This window comes from Rhinoderma darwinii, unplaced genomic scaffold, assembly GCF_050947455.1.
Source record: "Rhinoderma darwinii isolate aRhiDar2 unplaced genomic scaffold, aRhiDar2.hap1 Scaffold_3911, whole genome shotgun sequence".
NCBI lineage: Eukaryota > Metazoa > Chordata > Amphibia > Anura > Rhinodermatidae > Rhinoderma > Rhinoderma darwinii.
In genome coordinates, this window is record NW_027463534.1 from 45812 (window position 1) to 68211 (window position 22400).

Below are 22400 nucleotides of genomic sequence, written 5' to 3' on the forward strand. Positions count from 1 at the left end.
GCAGCTCTTCAGAGGACATCACCCAGCTTTCCGGAGGGATACACCTCCTGTCAGCGGTCTGCCGGCAGGCGTCATGTACGGCTCGTCATAAACAATGTCAGTGTAAGTAGAATTCATCGCTCTACCACTTTCTAATACACGTTGTGATTACATGTTCACCATTTTCAAGATCACTGATGGCCCTCAGCGAATGGGAATGTCCAGACCTGAAATATTCTTACAGCTGAGGGTTTGTTACACATGTATTGTCTCTAGACAATCCTCTGTGAGTTAAACAGTGTGATATTCAGACTGAAACATTGTGACAAATCCCCAGTTGTAAAAAGGACTAGGTCAGGATAAGTGATCAGCCTCTGTATGTAAACAATGAAGGCTTCTATTCCCTGACAGCAAGCAGCACACGTGCACATAGTGAGGAAGTGCAACAAAGTCTATTAGAAAACGGCAGAACTTCAAATTATTGACCGATTACACTTTATCTACAGAAAACTGGACCGATTCTTTAAGAACATGGATGAGAAGCCTCAACTGTGCCCCCGTGTGACATTCAGGGCGGTGGTAGGCAGTGGGTGGATGGGGAGCTGCCCCTCGCACGCTCTATCCACAATGACCCCATTATTTAGTACGATGACATCACAGGGTCGGGGGGGGGGGACAGAGGAGCTTTTACTCAGTGACGCCGCCACCCGACACGGTCCATGTCTGAAGGGGAACGAGCAAGACAGCTGATGTGCGGATCATTATGTTCAATTTCAGTGAGGAACGCAGAGGAGCACAGGAGACGCCTTACAGCATCAAATGGGAAAAGAAAGATATATGGGGCGCTGGTGAGCAGATCAAGGAACCCCCAAAAAGATGTCCCAAGAAGAAGATGATGAAGAAGAAGAAGAAGAAGAAGAGGGACAATCAACAAACCTCCTTCTTATGTAACCGCAACAGCACTCGTTCATCCCGATAATCTGCACTTCTACCAAGACGCGAGTCCAGTGACATCTACAGAGAGAAGAAACCTCTAATAGGTTATAAAATATAAGTGACATCACCGCTCTCCATAGATATATTATACAGCAGTGACATCACCGCTCTCCAGATATCAGTTATATAATACGGCAGTGACATCCCCGCTCTCCAGATATATTATATTATACAGCAGTGACATCACCGCTCTCCAGATATCAGTTATATTATACAGCAGTGACATCACCGCTCTCCATAGATATATTATACAGCAGTGACATCACCGCTCTCCAGATATCAGTTATTATACGGCAGTGACATCACCGCTCTCCAGATATCAGTTATATTATACAGCAGTGACATCACCGCTCTCCAGATATCAGTTATATTATACAGCAGTGACATCACCGCACCCAGATATCAGTTATATTATACAGCAGTGACATCACCGCTCTCCAGATATCAGTTATATTATACAGCAGTGACATCACCACTCTCCAGATATCAGTTATATTATACAGCAGTGACATCACCGCTCTCCAGATATCAGTATATTATACAGCAGTGACATCACCGCTCACCAGATAACAGTTATATTATACAGCAGTGACATCACCGCTCTCCAGATATCAGTTATATTATACAGCAGTGACATCACCGCTCTCCAGATATCAGTTATATTATACAGCAGTGACATCACCGCTCTCCAGATATCAGTTATATTATACAGCAGTGACATCACCGCTCTCCAGATATCAGTTATATTATACAGCAGTGACATCACCACTCTCCAGATATCAGTTATATTATACAGCAGTGACATCACCGCTCTCCAGATATCAGTATATTATACAGCAGTGACATCACCGCTCTCCAGATATCAGTTATATTATACAACAGTGACATCACCACTCTCCAGATATCCGTTATATTATACAACAGTGACATCACCACTCTCCAGATATCCGTTATATTATACAGCAGTGACATCACCGCTCTCCAGATATCAGTTATATTATACAACAGTGACATCACCACTCTCCAGATATCCGTTATATTATACAGCAGTGACATCACCGCTCTCCAGATATCCGTTATATTATACAGCAGTGACATCACCACTCTCCAGATATCAGTTATATTATACAACAGTGACATCACCACTCTCCAGATATCCGTTATATTATACAGCAGTGACATCACCGCTCTCCAGATATCAGTTATATTATACAGCAGTGACATCACCGCTCTCCAGATATCAGTTATATTATACAGCAGTGACATCACCGCTCTCCAGATATCAGTTATATTATACAGCAGTGACATCACCGCTCTCCAGATATCAGTATATTATACAGCAGTGACATCACCGCTCTCCAGATATCAGTTATATTATACAGCAGTGACATCACCGCTCTCCAGATATCAGTTATATTATACAGCAGTGACATCACCGCTCTCCAGATATCAGTTATATTATACAGCAGTGACATCACCGCTCTCCAGATATCTGTTACATTATACAGCAGTGACATCACCGCTCTCCAGATATATTATATTATACAGCAGTGACATCACCGCTCTCCAGATATCAGTTATATTATACAGCAGTGACATCACCGCTCTCCAGATATCAGTTATATTATACAGCAGTGACATCACCGCTCTCCAGATATCAGTTATATTATACAGCAGTGACATCACCGCTCTCCAGATATCTGTTACATTATACAGCAGTGACATCACCGCTCTCCAGATATATTATATTATACAGCAGTGACATCACCGCTCTCCAGATATCAGTTATATTATACAGCAGTGACCTCACCGCCCTCCAGATATCAGTTATATTATACAGCAGTGACATCACCGCTCTCCAGATATATTATACAGCAGTGACATCACCGCTCTCCATAGATATATTATATTATACAGCAGTGACATCACCGCTCTCCAGATATCAGTTATATTATACAGCAGTGACATCACCGCTCTCCAGATATCAGTTATATTATACAGCAGTGACATCACCGCCCTCCAGATATCAGTTATATTATACAGCAGTGACATCACCGATCTCCAGATATATTATATTATACAGCAGTGACATCACCGCTCTCCAGATATATTATATTATACAGCAGTGACATCACCGCTCTCCAGATATCAGTTATATTATACAGCAGTGACATCGCCGCTCTCCAGATATCAGTTATATTATACAGCAGTGACATCACCGCTCTCCAGATATCAGTTATATTATACAGCAGTGACATCACCCCTCTCCAGATATCAGTTATATTATACAGCAGTGACATCACCGCTCTCCAGATATCAGTTATATTATACAGCAGTGACATCACCGCTCTCCAGATATCAGTTATATTATACAGCAGTGACATCACCGCTCTCCAGATATCAGTTATATTATACAGCAGTGACATCACCGCTCTCCAGATATATTATATTATACAGCAGTGACATCACCGCTCTCCAGATATATTATATTATACAGCAGTGACATCACCGCTCTCCAGATATCAGTTATATTATACAGCAGTGACATCACCGCTCTCCAGATATCAGTTATATTATACAGCAGTGACATCACCGCACCCCAGATATATTATACAGCAGTGACATCACTGCTCTCCAGATATATTATATTATACAGCAGTGACATCACCGCTCTCCAGATATCAGTTATATTATACAGCAGTGACATCACCGCTCTCCAGATATCAGTTATATTATACAGCAGTGACATCACCGCTCTCCAGATATCAGTTATATTATACAGCAGTGACATCACCGCTCTCCAGATATCAGTTATATTATACAGCAGTGACATCACCGCTCTCCAGATATCAGTTATATTATACAGCAGTGACATCAGCGCTCTCCAGATATCCGTTATATTATACAGCAGTGACATCACCGCTCTCCTGATATCAGTTATATTATACAGCAGTGACATCACCGCTCTCCAGATATCAGTTATATTATACAGCAGTGACATCACCGCTCTCCAGATAATAGTTATATTATACAGCAGTGACATCACCGCTCTACAGATATCAGATATATTATACAGCAGTGACATCACCGCTCTCCAGATATCAGTTATATTATACAGCAGTGACATCACCGCTCTCCAGATATCAGTTATATTATACAGCAGTGACATCACCACTCTCCAGATATCAGTTATATTATACAGCAGTGACATCACCGCTCTCCAGATATCAGTTATATTATACAGCAGTGACATCACCGCTCTCCAGATATCAGTTATATTATACAGCAGTGACATCACCGCTCTCCAGATATATTATACAGCAGTGACATCACCGCTCTCCAGATATATTATATTATACAGCAGTGACATCACCCCTCTCCAGATATAGTATATTATACAGCAGTGACATCACCCCTCTCCAGATATATTATACAGCAGTGACATCACCGCTCTCCAGTTATATTATACAGCAGTGACATCACCGCTCTCCAGATATAGTATATTATCCAGCAGTGACATCACCGCTCTCCAGATATCAGTTATATTATACAGCAGTGACATCACCGCCCTCCAGATATCAGTTATATTATACAGCAGTGACATCACCGCTCTCCAGATATCAGTTATATTATACAGCAGTGACATCACCACTCTCCAGATATGTTATATTATACAGCCGTGACATCAGCGCTCTCCAGATATCAGTTATATTATACAGCAGTGACATCACCGCTCTCCAGATATCAGTTATATTATACAGCAGTGACATCACCGCTCTCCAGATATCAGTTATATTATACAGCAGTGACATCACCGCTCTCCAGATATCAGTTATATTATACAGCAGTGACATCACCGCTCTCCAGATATCAGTTATATTATACAGCAGTGACATCACCGCTCTCCAGATATAGTATATTATCCAGCAGTGACATCACCGCTCTCCAGATATCAGTTATATTATACAGCAGTGACATCACCGCTCTCCAGATATCAGTTATATTATCCAGCAGTGACATCACCACTCTCCAGATATAAGTTATACTATACAGCAGTGACATCACCGCTCTCCAGATATATTATATTATACAGCAGTGACATCACCACTCTCCAGATATATTATATTATACAGCAGTGACATCACTGCTCTCCAGATATCAGTTATATTATACAGCAGTGACATCACCGCTCTCCAGATATATTATATTATACAGCAGTGACATCACCGCTCTCCAGATATATTATATTATACAGCAGTGACATCACCACTCTCCAGATATATTATATTATACAGCAGTGACATCACCGCTCTCCAGATATCAGTTATATTATACAGCAGTGACATCACCGCTCATCAGATATATTATATTATACAGAAGTGACATCACCGCCCTCCAGATATCAGTTATATTATCCAGCAGTGACATCACCGCTCTCCAGATATAAGTTATATTATACAGCAGTGACATCACCGCTCTCCAGATATATTATATTATACAGCAGTGACATCACCGCTCTCCAGATATCAGTTATATTATACAGCAGTGACATCACCGCTCTCCAGATATCAGTTATATTATACAGCAGTGACATCACCGCTCTCCAGATATCAGTTATATTATACAGCAGTGACATCACCGCTCTCCAGATATCAGTTATATTATACAGCAGTGACATCACCACTCTCCAGATATCAGTTATATTATACAGCAGTGACATCACCGCTCTCCAGATATCAGTTATATTATACAGCAGTGACATCACCGCTCTCCAGATATCAGTTATATTATACAGCAGTGACATCACCGCTCTCCAGATATCAGTTATATTATACAGCAGTGACATCACCGCTCTCCAGATATCCGTTATATTATACAGCAGTGACATCACCGCTCTCCAGATATATTATATTATACAGCAGTGACATCACCGCTCTCCAGATATATTATATTATACAGCAGGGACATTACCGCTCTCCAGATATATTATATTATACAGCAGTGACATCACCGCTCTCCAGATATATTATATTATACAGCAGTGACATCACCGCTCTCCAGATATCAGTTATATTATACAGCAGTGACATCACCGCTCTCCAGATATCAGTTATATTATACAGCAGTGACATCACCGCCCTCCAGATATCAGTTATATTATACAGCAGTGACATCACCGCCCTCCAGATATCAGTTATATTATACAGCAGTGACATCACCGCTCTCCAGATATCAGTTATATTATACAGCAGTGACATCACCGCTCTCCAGATATCAGTTATATTATACAGCAGTGACATCACCGCTCTCCAGATATCAGTTATATTATACAGCAGTGACATCACCGCTCTCCAGATATAGTATATTATCCAGCAGTGACATCACCGCTCTCCAGATATATTATATTATACAGCAGTGACATCACCGCCCTCCAGATATCAGTTATATTATACAGCAGTGACATCACCGCTCTCCAGATATCAGTTATATTATCCAGCAGTGACATCACCACTCTCCAGATATAAGTTATACTATACAGCAGTGACATCACCGCTCTCCAGATATATTATATTATACAGCAGTGACATCACCACTCTCCAGATATATTATATTATACAGCAGTGACATCACTGCTCTCCAGATATCAGTTATATTATACAGCAGTGACATCACCGCTCTCCAGATATATTATATTATACAGCAGTGACATCACCGCTCTCCAGATATATTATATTATACAGCAGTGACATCACCACTCTCCAGATATATTATATTATACAGCAGTGACATCACCGCTCTCCAGATATCAGTTATATTATACAGCAGTGACATCACCGCTCATCAGATATATTATATTATACAGAAGTGACATCACCGCCCTCCAGATATCAGTTATATTATCCAGCAGTGACATCACCGCTCTCCAGATATAAGTTATATTATACAGCAGTGACATCACCACTCTCCAGATATATTATATTATACAGCAGTGACATCACCGCTCTCCAGATATCAGTTATATTATACAGCAGTGACATCACCGCTCTCCAGATATCAGTTATATTATACAGCAGTGACATCACCGCTCTCCAGATATCAGTTATATTATACAGCAGTGACATTACCGCTCTCCAGATATCCGTTATATTATACAGCAGTGACATCACCGCTCTCCAGATATATTATATTATACAGCAGTGACATCACCGCTCTCCAGATATATTATATTATACAGCAGGGACATTACCGCTCTCCAGATATATTATATTATACAGCAGTGACATCACCGCTCTCCAGATATATTATATTATACAGCAGTGACATCACCGCTCTCCAGATATCAGTTATATTATACAGCAGTGACATCACCGCTCTCCAGATATCAGTTATATTATACAGCAGTGACATCACCGCCCTCCAGATATCAGTTATATTATACAGCAGTGACATCACCGCCCTCCAGATATCAGTTATATTATACAGCAGTGACATCACCGCTCTCCAGATATCAGTTATATTATACAGCAGTGACATCACCGCTCTCCAGATATCAGTTATATTATACAGCAGTGACATCACCGCTCTCCAGATATATTATACAGCAGTGACATCACCGCTCTCCAGATATATTATATTATACAGCAGGGACATTACCGCTCTCCAGATATCAGTTATATTATACAGCAGTGACATCACCGCTCTCCAGATATATTATATTATACAGCAGTGACATCACCGCTCTCCAGATATCAGTTATATTATACAGCAGTGACATCACCGCACCCCAGATATATTATACAGCAGTGACATCACTGCTCTCCAGATATATTATATTATACAGCAGTGACATCACCGCTCTCCAGATATCAGTTATATTATACAGCAGTGACATCACCGCCCTCCAGATATCAGTTATATTGTACAGCAGTGACATCACCGCTCTCCAGATATCAGTTATATTATACAGCAGTGACATCACCGCCCTCCAGATATCAGTTATATTATACAGCAGTGACATCACCGCTCTCCAGATATTAGTTATATTATACAGCAGTGACATCACCGCTCTCCAGATATCAGTTATATTATACAGCAGTGACATCACCGCTCTCCAGATATCAGTTATATTATACAGCAGTGACATCACCGCTCTCCAGATATCAGTTATATTATACAGCAGTGACATCACCGCTCTCCAGATATCAGTTATATTATACAGCAGTGACATCACCGCTCTCCAGATATGAGTTATATTATACAGCAGTGACATCACCGCTCTCCAGATATCAGTTATATTATACAGCAGTGACATCACCGCTCTCCAGATATCAGTTATATTATACAGCAGTGACATCACCGCTCTCCAGATATCAGTTATATTATACAGCAGTGACATCACCGCTCTACAGATATCAGATATATTATACAGCAGTGACATCACCGCTCTCCAGATATCAGTTATATTATACAGCAGTGACATCACCGCTCTCCAGATATCAGTTATATTATACAGCAGTGACATCACCGCTCTCCAGATATCAGTTATATTATACAGCAGTGACATCACCGCTCTCCAGATATCAGTTATATTATACAGCAGTGACATCACCGCACCCCAGATATATTATACAGCAGTGACATCACTGCTCTCCAGATATATTATATTATACAGCAGTGACATCACCGCTCTCCAGATATTAGTTATATTATACAGCAGTGACATCACCGCTCTCCAGATATCAGTTATATTATACAGCAGTGACATCACCGCTCTCCAGATATCAGTTATATTATACAGCAGTGACATCACCGCTCTCCAGATATCAGTTATATTATACAGCAGTGACATCACCGCTCTCCAGATATCCGTTATATTATACAGCAGTGACATCACCGCTCCCCAGATATCAGTTATATTATACAGCAGTGACATCACCGCTCTCCAGATATCAGTTATATTATACAGCAGTGACATCACCGCTCTCCAGATATCAGTTATATTATACAGCAGTGACATCACCGCTCTCCAGATATCAGTTATATTATACAGCAGTGACATCACCGCTCTCCAGATATCAGTTATATTATACAGCAGTGACATCACCGCTCTCCAGATATCCGTTATATTATACAGCAGTGACATCACCGCTCTCCAGATATCAGTTATATTATACAGCAGTGACATCACCGCTCTCCAGATATCAGTTATATTATACAGCAGTGACATCACCGCTCTACAGATATCAGATATATTATACAGCAGTGACATCACCGCTCTCCAGATATCAGTTATATTATACAGTAGTGACATCACCGCTCTCCAGATATATTATATTATACAGCAGTGACATCACCGCTCTCCAGATATCAGTTATATTATACAGCAGTGACATCACCGCACCCCAGATATATTATACAGCAGTGACATCACTGCTCTCCAGATATATTATATTATACAGCAGTGACATCACCGCTCTCCAGATATCAGTTATATTATACAGCAGTGACATCACCGCCCTCCAGATATCAGTTATATTGTACAGCAGTGACATCACCGCTCTCCAGATATCAGTTATATTATACAGCAGTGACATCACCGCCCTCCAGATATCAGTTATATTATACATCAGTGTCATCACCGCTCTCCAGATATCAGTTATATTATACAGCAGTGACATCACCGCTCTCCAGATATCAGTTATATTATACAGCAGTGACATCACCGCTCTCCAGATATCAGTTATATTATACAGCAGTGACATCACCGCTCTCCAGATATATTATACAGCAGTGACATCACCGCTCTCCAGATATCAGTTATATTATACAGCAGTGACATCACCACTCTCCAGATATCAGTATATTATACAGCAGTGACATCACCGCTCTCCAGATATCAGTTATATTATACAGCAGTGACATCACCACTCTCCAGATATATTATATTATACAGCAGTGACATCACCGCTCTCCAGATATATTATATTATACAGCAGTGACATCACCGCTCTCCAGATATATTATATTATACAGCAGTGACATCACCGCTCTCCAGATATCAGTTATATTATACAGCAGTGACCTCACCGCCCTCCAGATATCAGTTATATTATACAGCAGTGACATCACCGCTCTCCAGATATCAGTTATATTATACAGCAGTGACATCACCGCTCTCCAGATATATTATATTATACAGCAGTGACATCACCGCTCTCCAGATATCAGTTATATTATACAGCAGTGACCTCACCGCCCTCCAGATATCAGTTATATTATACAGCAGTGACATCACCCCTCTCCAGATATCAGTTATATTATACAGCAGTGACATCACCGCTCTCCAGATATATTATATTATACAGCAGTGATATCACCGCCCTCCAGATATATTATATTATACAGCAGTGACATCACTGTTCTCCAGATATCAGTTATATTATACAGCAGTGACATCACCACTCTCCAGATATATTATATTATACAGCAGGGACATTACCGCTCTCCAGATATCAGTTATATTATACAGCAGTGACATCACCGCTCTCCAGATATATTATATTATACAGCAGTGACATCACCGCTCTCCAGATATATTATATTATACAGCAGTGACATCACCGCTCTCCAGATATCAGTTATATTATACAGCAGTGACATCACCGCTCTCCAGATATCAGTTATATTATACAGCAGTGACATCACCGCTCTCCAGATATCAGTTATATTATACAGCAGTGACATCACCGCTCTCCAGATATCAGTTATATTATACAGCAGTGACCTCACCGCCCTCCAGATATCAGTTATATTATACAGCAGTGACATCACCGCTCTCCAGATATATTATATTATACAGCAGTGACATCACCACTCTCCAGATATCAGTTATATTATACAGCAGTGACATCACAGCTCTCCAGATATCAGTTATATTATACAGCAGTGACATCACCGCTCTCCAGATATCAGTTATATTATAGAGCAGTGACATCACCGCTCTCCAGATATCAGTTATATTATACAGCAGTGACATCACCGCTCTCCAGATATCAGTTATATTATACAGCAGTGACCTCACCGCCCTCCAGATATCAGTTATATTATACAGCAGTGACATCACCCCTCTCCAGATATCAGTTATATTATACAGCAGTGACATCACCGCTCTCCAGATATATTATATTATACAGCAGTGACATCACCGCCCTCCAGATATATTATATTATACAGCAGTGACATCACTGTTCTCCAGATATCAGTTATATTATACAGCAGTGACATCACCACTCTCCAGATATATTATATTATACAGCAGGGACATTACCGCTCTCCAGATATCAGTTATATTATACAGCAGTGACATCACCGCTCTCCAGATATCAGTTATATTATACAGCAGTGACATCACCGCTCTCCAGATATATTATATTATACAGCAGTGACATCACCGCTCTCCAGATATCAGTTATATTATACAGCAGTGACATCACCGCTCTCCAGATATCAGTTATATTATACAGCAGTGACATCACCGCTCTCCAGATATAAGTTATATTATACAGCAGTGACATCACCGCCCTCCAGATATATTATATTATACAGCAGTGACATCACTGTTCTCCAGATATCAGTTATATTATACAGCAGTGACATCACCGCTCTCCAGATATCAGTATATTATACAGCAGGGACATTACCGCTCTCCAGATATCAGTTATATTATACAGTAGTGACATCACCGCTCTCCAGATATCAGTTATATTATACAGCAGTGACATCACCGCTCTCCAGATTATATAATGCACATACCGGAGTGAGAGGTAAGGGCTTGTCCCGCAGATATCTTGGATTTTCTATCTAGTGATAGAAGACAATGAAGATAAGGTTAGGTGGGTCACAGACTCTTCAGTTCTAATAATACAAATATTGGGGCTATTAAGGGGTTAATGCGCAGTTCCTCCATCTTTGGGGCAGCTCTGTCTGGTCTGTGGACAGTCATATTATCATAGTCACAGCCCCTTCCCCTCCTGTTGACGTCACTGTGAGAGATGGGATAATAATCTCTGCTTTACTCTATGGTCAGAGAGCGGAGACACGACCACAAACTGCTCACAATGAAATTCCCGAAAATAGTGGCTCCTGTACAAGGGACGGACTGTAGGTGGCGCTAGAGAATATTTGAGGGGTGTATTACAGCTCCTCCAGGGGTCGTCACCCTACTTTCCTAAGCTCCTGAATGTCATACATCTGCTGATCAGACGCTGATAATCCACTACTCCCCCCCCATCATTGCTTGGAGAACAGAGACTGGCTCACACAGTAAAGGGTGGGAAGGGGTGCGCAGAGGGTCTCGTTCATATATTATAAGCCTCCGCCTGCTCGCAGATGTTCTTTGAAGACCGATGTTCCCACATTGTAATCCCCAGAACAAAATATTCCCCTCCCCCGCCCTCCGGTCTGTAAACATTTCAAATGGTCTTAATTTATTCCTTTCAAGATGGTTATTTTCAAAAAGACCACAAAATAAAAAAAATTTAACTTCTGCCGATCCAGCAAGAGCACGCCGTCCCGGAGAAGCGACATCAAGTCCCGTGATGAAAGCGACACGCGAATCTAACAACATGTGACAGCCGGAGGCAATCAAGGAGCAGATGTAGCGTGAGGATGCGGAGACGCGCGGGGTTAACCGCCTCTCAGCAGAAGATTCCACAAATACTTTCTCCTCATAAACGATGCGACCGGGAGACTGCGAGGGGCCGATCACAACGATCGCACACGTGTCCCTGGATCGTCCGGCAATCTACCTGATCCAGAGTCCTATACTCCAATCACATCCAGAGCTGCACCCACAAAGCTGCTAGTTTCCTGTTACAAGGTAGCTGTAATTTGATTTTCTCGACCCTTAAAACGCACTACACTTTACTCAACTAAACCTAGCAGAATTGTGATTGCAGCTCAAGAGCTGCAATCACAATTCTGCTAGGTTTAGTTGAGTAAAGTGTAGTGCGAGGATAAGGCCATTTGTTTCACATATGCTCTGCTCCAGAGGAGAACGGAGGTGAAGTACGTTACCCCAAGATTCCAGCTGCGGAGGATGGCGTCCAGGTCGCTGTCATCACGACTGACTGAGAGTCTCTTACTGCGATCCCCCTAAAACCGCAAGATCAAGTGCGTTACATCAACCGGCAACAGTGACCCAATCAATACACCGGGCGACACTGGATAGGACTCCTCCCCCTCATTTACATACACTGACCGCCAGCATTCTTTTTACACTACTAGAATGTCAGCTAAATCTGACTCCTCCCCCTCATTTACATACACGAGCCTCCATCTTTCTTTTTCCCCTACTGCAAGGGTCTATGGAATCTGACTCCTCCCCCTCATTTACATACACTGACCGCCAGCATTCTTTTTACACTACTAGAATGTCAGCTAAATCTGACTCCTCCCCCTCATTTACATACACTGGCTGCCATCTTTCTTTTTCCCCTACTGCAAGCTACTATGGAATCTGACTCCTCCCCCTCATTTACATACACTGACCGCCAGCATTCTTTTACACTACTAGAATGTCAGGTAAATCTGACTCCTCCCCCTCATTTACATACACTGGCTGCCATCTTTCTTTTTCCCCTACTGCAAGCTACTATGGAATCTGACTCCTCCCCCTCATTTACATACACTGACCGCCAGCATTCTTTTACACTACTAGAATGTCAGGTAAATCTGACTCCTCCCCCTCATTTACATACACTGGCTGCCATCTTTCTTTTTCCCCTACTGCAATGTACTATGACATCTGACTCCTCCCCCCTCATTTACATACACGTGCCACCATCTTTCTTTTTTCCCTACTGCAAGCTACTATGGAATCTGACTCCTCCCCCTCATTTACATACACTGGCTGCCATCTTTCTTTTTCCCCTACTGCAAGCTACTATGGAATGTGACTCCTCCCCCTCATTTACATACACTTGCCGCCATCTTTCTTTTTTTCCCTACTGCAAGCTACTATGGAATCTGACTCCTCCCCCTCATTTACATACACTGGCTGCCATCTTTCTTTTTCCCCTACTGCAAGCTACTATGGAATCTGACTCCTCCCCCTCATTTACATACACTGGCTGCCATCTTTCTTTTTCCCCTACTGCAAGCTACTATGGAATCTGACTCCTCCCCCTCATTTACATACACTGGCTGCCATCTTTCTTTTTCCCCTACTGCAAGCTACTATGGAATCTGACTCCTCCCCCTCATTTACATACACAGGCTGCCATCTTTCTTTTTCCCCTACTGCAAGCTACTATGGAATCTGACTCCTCCCCCTCATTTACATACACTGGCTGCCATCTTTCTTTTTCCCCTACTGCAAGCTACTATGGAATCTGACTCCTCCCCCTCATTTACATACACTTGCCGCCATCTTTCTTTTTTCCCCTACTGCAATGTATAACTGCATCTGATCCTAGCGAGGCCCGGCATCGTGATGTTTAACAATCCATACAATGATGGGAGTCGTAGTTGTTTAGGGCTTGGTCTCTCGCTGCTGATACTTATTATATACGTGATGACTCGTGTTCTATGACTGGATATTTTTATCTCTCAGCACGTTCCAGAAGCCGCACATTGTAACAAATCCCAGTTGTGTGAGCAGGACTAGGTCAGAATGTGATTGGTGGGGTTCATCCCTGATGACTGATGTGTCACCAACGTCTGGCTATGGTGGAGACGTGGCCCCTGCAGGAGCTGACAATCTAATGTAAAGTCTGTCTATGGTGGAGACGTGGCCCCTGCAGGAGCGAGGAGCTGGCAATCTAATGTAACGTCTGTCTATGGTGGAGACGTGGCCCCTGCAGGAGCTGACAATGTAATGTAACGTCTGTCTATGGTGGAGACGTGGCCCTTCTACACTAGACTAGAACTCTGCGGAGGAGGGGGTAGTACTCATCCCCATAGCACATACATCATATTGTCCTGCCCCTCCTCCTCGTCAGCGGCTCCCCCTATAGTCAGGATATAAGGACTGCAGGGTCTTACCGTGCGGAGAGGATCCGGGGTGTCCTCCACGGAGCGAGGTGTGGGGCTCAGGGACCTCATGGCCAGTGTCCGGCTGTACGAGTACTGGAGTCTACAAGAGAAAACCAACATGTCAGACGGATGCCGACCACCACGGCACATAGACCCCACCTCAGCAGGACGGCCCCTCAGTCTGTGCACTACGTGGATATTCAGGGGTAATAAGGGGCCAAAGTCCTATAGACACACTTTATGGGGGATGGGAAGGTTAGTAATCACCTGGGGGTCTGTCGCTGCAGCTTTAGCGGTGTGCCAAGTTTTATAAGAAGTTTTCTAATTGCCTGAAATACGAATCTTTGTAATATAGTCAGATCCTCCGGTCCCCGTGTCGTGTGACGAAGTGTCATAGGACGGCAGAGACGAGCAGCATCTAGAAAGCTTACTAAAAACCCCAAGGCGACATCTTATTCAAGTCAGAACCATAGAAGGACACACCAAAAGTACAGGAGGATGAGGACGGTCTATGTAATGTCTGGAGCAAAGTCCGGGAGTTCCGGAGGAGTGGGCAGCTCTAGAGAAGTTCTATAGACAGAGAAGACGACGTCATATATCAGGACTGCAGTGTATCTAGAGACTATCATGGACTCCGGACATCTACGGGCAGCTCTAGAGAAGTTCTATAGACAGAGAAGACGACGTCATATATCAGGACTGCAGTGTATCTAGAGGCAATCATGGACTCCGGACATCTACGGGCAGCTCTAGAGAAGTTCTATAGACAGAGAAGATGATGTCATATATCAGGACTGCAGTGTATCTAGAGACAATCATGGACTCCGGACATCTACGGGCAGCTCTAGAGAAGTTCTATAGACAGAGAAGATGACGTCATATATCAGGACTGCAGTGTATTTAGAGACAATCATGGACTCCAGACATCTACGGGCAGCTCTAGAGCAGAGAAGACAACGTAATATATCAGGACTGCAGTGTATCTAGAGACTATCATCGACTCCCGACATCTACGGGCAGCTCTAGAGAAGTTCTATAGACAGAGAAGATGACGTCATATATCAGGACTGCAGTGTATCTAGAGACAATCATGGACTCCGGACATCTACGGGCAGCTCTAGAGCAGAGAAGACAACGTAATATATCAGGACTGCAGTGTATCTAGAGACTATCATCGACTCCCGACATCTACGGGCAGCTCTAGAGAAGTTCTATAGACAGAGAAGACGACGTCATATATCAGGACTGCAGTGTATCTAGAGACAATCATGGACTCCGGACATCTACGGGCAGCTCTAGAGCAGAGAAGACAACGTAATATATCAGGACTGCAGTGTATCTAGAGACTATCATCGACTCCCGACATCTACGGGCAGCTCTAGAGAAGTTCTATAGACAGAGAAGATGACGTCATATATCAGGACTGCAGTGTATCTAGAGACAATCATGGACTCCGGACATCTACGGGCAGCTCTAGAGAAGTTCTATAGACAGAGAAGACGACGTCATATATCAGGACTGCAGTATATCTACAGACTATCATGGACTCCGGACATCTACGGGCAGCTCTAGAGTAGTTCTATAGACAGAGAAGATGACGTCATATATCAGGACTGCAGTGTATCTAGAGACTATCATGGACTCCGGATATCTACGGGCAGCTCTAGAGCAGAGAAGACGTCATATATAAGGACTGCAGTATATCTAGAGACAATCATGGACTCTGGACATCTACGGGCAGCTCTAGAGAAGTTCTATAGACAGAAAAGATGACGTCATATATCAGGACTGCAGTGTATCTAGAGACTATCATGGACTCCGGACATCTACGGGCAGCTCTAGAGCAGAGAAGACGTCATATATAAGGACTGCAGTGTATCTAGAGACAATCATGGACTCCAGACATCTACGGGCAGCTCTAGAGCAGAGAAGACGTCATATATAAGGACTGCAGTGTATCTAGAGACTATCATGGACTCCGGACATCTACGGGCAGCTCTAGAGCAGAGAAGACGTCATATATAAGGACTGCAGTGTATCTAGAGACAATCATGGACTCCAGACATCTACGGGCAGCTCTAGAGAAGTTCTATAGACAGAGAAGATGACGTCATATATCAGGACTGCAGTGTATCTAGAGACTATCATGGACTCCGGACATCTACGGGCAGCTCTAGAGAAGTTCTATAGACAGAGCAGATGACGTCATATATCAGGACTGCAGTGTATCTAGAGACAATCATGGACTCCGGACATCTACGGGCAGCTCTAGAGCAGAGAAGACATCATATATAAGGACTGCAGTGTATCTAGAGACAATCATGGACTCCAGACATCTACGGGCAGCTCTAGAGCAGAGAAGACGTCATATATAAGGACTGCAGTGTATCTAGAGACTATCATGGACTCCGGACATCTACGGGCAGCTCTAGAGCAGAGAAGACGTCATATATAAGGACTGCAGTGTATCTAGAGACAATCATGGACTCCGGACATCTACGGGCAGTGCTAGAGAAGTTCTATAGACAGAGCAGATGACGTCATATATCAGGACTGCAGTGTATCTAGAGACAATCATGGACTCCAGACATCTACGGGCAGCTCTAGAGCAGAGAAGACGTCATATATAAGGACTGCAGTGTATCTAGAGACTATCATGGACTCCGGACATCTACGGGCAGCTCTAGAGCAGAGAAGACGTCATATATAAGGACTGCAGTGTATCTAGAGACAATCATGGACTCCAGACATCTACGGGCAGCTCTAGAGCAGAGAAGACGTCATATATAAGGACTGCAGTGTATCTAGAGACTATCATGGACTCCGGACATCTACGGGCAGCTCTAGAGCAGAGAAGACGTCATATATAAGGACTGCAGTGTATCTAGAGACAATCATGGACTCCAGACATCTACGGGCAGCTCTAGAGAAGTTCTATAGACAGAGAAGATGACGTCATATATCAGGACTGCAGTGTATCTAGAGACTATCATGGACTCCGGACATCTACGGGCAGCTCTAGAGAAGTTCTATAGACAGAGCAGATGACGTCATATATCAGGACTGCAGTGTATCTAGAGACAATCATGGACTCCGGACATCTACGGGCAGCTCTAGAGCAGAGAAGACATCATATATAAGGACTGCAGTGTATCTAGAGACAATCATGGACTCCAGACATCTACGGGCAGCTCTAGAGCAGAGAAGACGTCATATATAAGGACTGCAGTGTATCTAGAGACTATCATGGACTCCGGACATCTACGGGCAGCTCTAGAGCAGAGAAGACGTCATATATAAGGACTGCAGTGTATCTAGAGACAATCATGGACTCCGGACATCTACGGGCAGTGCTAGAGAAGTTCTATAGACAGAGCAGATGACGTCATATATCAGGACTGCAGTGTATCTAGAGACAATCATGGACTCCAGACATCTACGGGCAGCTCTAGAGAAGTTCTATAGACAGAGAAGATGACGTCATATATCAGGACTGCAGTGTATCTAGAGACTATCATGGACTCCGGACATCTACGGGCAGATCTAGAGAAGTTCTATAGACAGAGCAGATGACGTCATATATCAGGACTGCAGTGTATCTAGAGACAATCATGGACTCCGGACATCTACGGGCAGCTCTAGAGAAGTTCTATAGACCGAGAAGTCGATGTCATATATCAGGACTGCAGTGTATCTAGAGACTATCATGGACTCCGGACATCTACGGGCAGCTCTAGAGAAGTTCTATAGACAGAGAAGACGACGTCATATATCAGGACTGCAGTGTATCTACGGGCAGCTCTAGAGAAGTTCTATAGACAGAGAAGACAACGTCATATATCAGGACTGAAGTATCTAGAGACAATCATGGCCTCCAGACATCTACGGGCAGTGCTAGAGAAGTTCTATAGACAGAGAAGACGACGTCATATATCAGGACTGCAGTGTATGTAGAGACTATCATGGACTCCGGACATCTACGGGCAGCTCTAGAGCAGAGAAGACAACGTAATATATCAGGACTGCAGTGTATCTAGAGGCAATCATGGACTCCGGACATCTACGGGCAGCTCTAGAGCAGAGAAGACAACGTAATATATCAGGACTGCAGTGTATCTAGAGACTATCATCGACTCCCGACATCTACGGGCAGCTCTAGAGAAGTTCTATAGACAGAGAAGACGACGTCATATATCAGGACTGCAGTGTATCTAGAGACAATCATGGACTCCGGACATCTACGGGCAGCTCTAGAGCAGAGAAGACAACGTAATATATCAGGACTGCAGTGTATCTAGAGACTATCATCGACTCCCGACATCTACGGGCAGCTCTAGAGAAGTTCCATAGACAGAGAAGATGACGTCATATATCAGGACTGCAGTGTATCTAGAGACAATGATGGACTCCGGACATCTACGGGCAGCTCTAGAGCAGAGAAGACAACGTAATATATCAGGACTGCAGTGTATCTAGAGACTATCATCGACTCCCGACATCTACGGGCAGCTCTAGAGAAGTTCTATAGACAGAGAAGACGACGTCATATATCAGGACTGCAGTGTATCTAGAGACAATCATGGACTCCGGACATCTACGGGCAGCTCTAGAGAAGTTCTATAGACAGAGAAGACAACGTAATATATCAGGACTGCAGTGTATCTAGAGGCAATCATGGACTCCGGACATCTACGGGCAGCTCTAGAGAAGTTCTATAGACAGAGAAGATGACGTCATATATCAGGACTGCAGTGTATCTAGAGACTATCATGGACTCCGGATATCTACGGGCAGCTCTAGAGCAGAGAAGACGATGTCATATATCAGGACTGCAGTGTATCTAGAGACTATCATGGACTCCGGACATCTACGGGCAGCTCTAGAGAAGTTCTATAGACAGAGAAGACGATGTCATATATCAGGACTGCAGTATATCTAGAGACTATCATGGACTCCGGACATCTACGGGCAGCTCTAGAGAAGTTCTATAGACAGAGAAGACAACGTAATATATCAGGACTGCAGTGTATCTAGAGGCAATCATGGACTCCGGACATCTACGGGCAGCTCTAGAGAAGTTCTATAGACAGAGAAGATGACGTCATATATCAGGACTGCAGTGTATCTAGAGACTATCATGGACTCCGGATATCTACGGGCAGCTCTAGAGCAGAGAAGACGATGTCATATATCAGGACTGCAGTGTATCTAGAGACTATCATGGACTCCGGACATCTACGGGCAGCTCTAGAGAAGTTCTATAGACAGAGAAGACGATGTCATATATCAGGACTGCAGTATATCTAGAGACTATCATGGACTCCGGACATCTACGGGCAGCTCTAGAGAAGTTCTATAGACAGAGAAGACAACGTAATATATCAGGACTGCAGTGTATCTAGAGGCAATCATGGACTCCGGACATCTACGGGCAGCTCTAGAGAAGTTCTATAGACAGAGAAGATGACGTCATATATCAGGACTGCAGTGTATCTAGAGACTATCATGGACTCCGGATATCTACGGGCAGCTCTAGAGCAGAGAAGACGATGTCATATATCAGGACTGCAGTGTATCTAGAGACTATCATGGACTCCGGACATCTACGGGCAGCTCTAGAGAAGTTCTATAGACAGAGAAGACGATGTCATATATCAGGACTGCAGTGTATCTAGGGACAATCATGGACTCCAGACATCTACGGGCGGACTGTCTGCTCATTATAAGATCTGCTCATTCCTTGTGGCGCCACTGGCAGGGACGGCGCGGTATGGCAGTGTGGGATGATGGCAGAACACACATGGCCGTCTTGTGCTGTGCGCCGTCTGTTGAAAGATACATGGCAGATCTGCCGCACTTTCCGGAATAGCGCGGTCACGTGGTGTCAGCGGCAGATGTGTGACCTGTAATTGGCCGCCAGTCTAGACATGCATGGAAATAAGATTATCACTTCAATATGTGGCATCAGTGTCCAGGTCTTATCAGTGCTGCCAGGCCGGCGTGGAAATCGCATGGAAGAGGCTGAATGCTGGCAATATCCTGTGACGAGCGCCGCGTACACGCACCGGGGACTATTACAGACGCCGCCATCACTGGGAGCTGCAAATAATGCTCCACAAGTAAATATGTATGTGGGAGTCCAGACTGCAAGCTCAAGTGGTGCGGAGGTTAATGTATTATTATAACACTATTCTGCATGGTATGGGGGAGGGGAATAATACATGTCATCTATATAACGTTACACTCCGCCCACGGCAGATGAAGAAATGATCACGCCAACGAGGATATAAGATATACTGCAAGTGTACTGAACCACAGCGGAGCAGCGCCACCTAGTGGTCATAGGACAAGAAGAGCAGATTACATCTATCACTCCCATCATCCCTGTCTACAGGAGCTCATGATCTAATCTCCATCTCTCACATACAATGTATCACTCCCATCGTCCCTGACCCCAGGAGCTCACAGGGAAAAGAAAACACATCTAAGGACGAGGCGGCGCCATTTACAGGACCGCGATACACGTCACCCCGAGCAACCATAAATTATTCACTACAAAAACGCGTCACATGTTATAAAGGACGAGCGAGCGGGGCGGGGGAGGGCCACGGAGATGACACCAGGGGGCGCTGTCCGCTGCACTATCTGCTAACGAGAAGACTCCACCCCACAGGCCCCGTCTTCTCATAGAACAGATGATCAGTCTCACTGATCGGCGCGAGAAATGGGACGTAACTAATGCGACTAGGTGAGGTGACGCTACTGTACCGACACCGGATATGTCCACTGACAGGGGCTGTATGACAGTAGCATTAGGCTGCTGCCCCCCTGCTTTACAGTCCAGCCATGATCAGCAGCTACAGCTAACCTGCACTGTCCCTCATGCTTTACACTGCAGCTCTGCCTGCTATGTCTTAGCACAGGCTCAGCAGGGGGTCAGTACACAGAGAGGCGATTTATATTACAGGTGAGAAGATGATAATCAGGGGGGACACGTACCTGTCCGGTGAGGTGACACTCGTGGTTCTCTCCCTCGGTGACAACTTGCAAGACTCATCGGCTTTGGTCTCCAGCTCTCCCTGCACCCAGTCCGGTAACCGGCCAGAACCTGCGCTGTGAACCCGCGGGGCGCCGGGCTCATCGAAATATATAGACTGCGGAGCAAAACAAACAGAAAGAGGGGTCACCGGAGCACAGGGACCGTCATCCTGTATACACCGCAGCCCGTCACCAGAACACAGGGACCGTCATCCTGTATATACCGCAGCCCGTCACCAGAACACAGGGACCGTCATCCTGTATATACCGCAGCCCGTCACCAGAACACAGGGACCGTCATCCTGTATATACCGCAGCCCGTCACCAGAACACAGGGACCGTCATCCTGTATA

The 22400-nt window shown here is 44.1% G+C and overlaps 1 protein-coding gene across 1 annotated transcript in view; it reads right to left on the reverse strand.

Annotated features, from left to right (window-relative positions):
- LOC142708458 (centrosomal protein of 112 kDa-like) overlaps window positions 1-22400 on the reverse strand; it is a 73640-nt gene that overhangs the window by 45246 nt on the left and 5994 nt on the right. Inside the window, 5 exon segments of the mRNA XM_075848383.1 lie at window positions 916-993; window positions 11788-11835; window positions 13051-13128; window positions 15019-15109; window positions 22009-22163. Coding sequence (XP_075704498.1) covers window positions 916-993; window positions 11788-11835; window positions 13051-13128; window positions 15019-15109; window positions 22009-22163 — 450 coding nt within the window.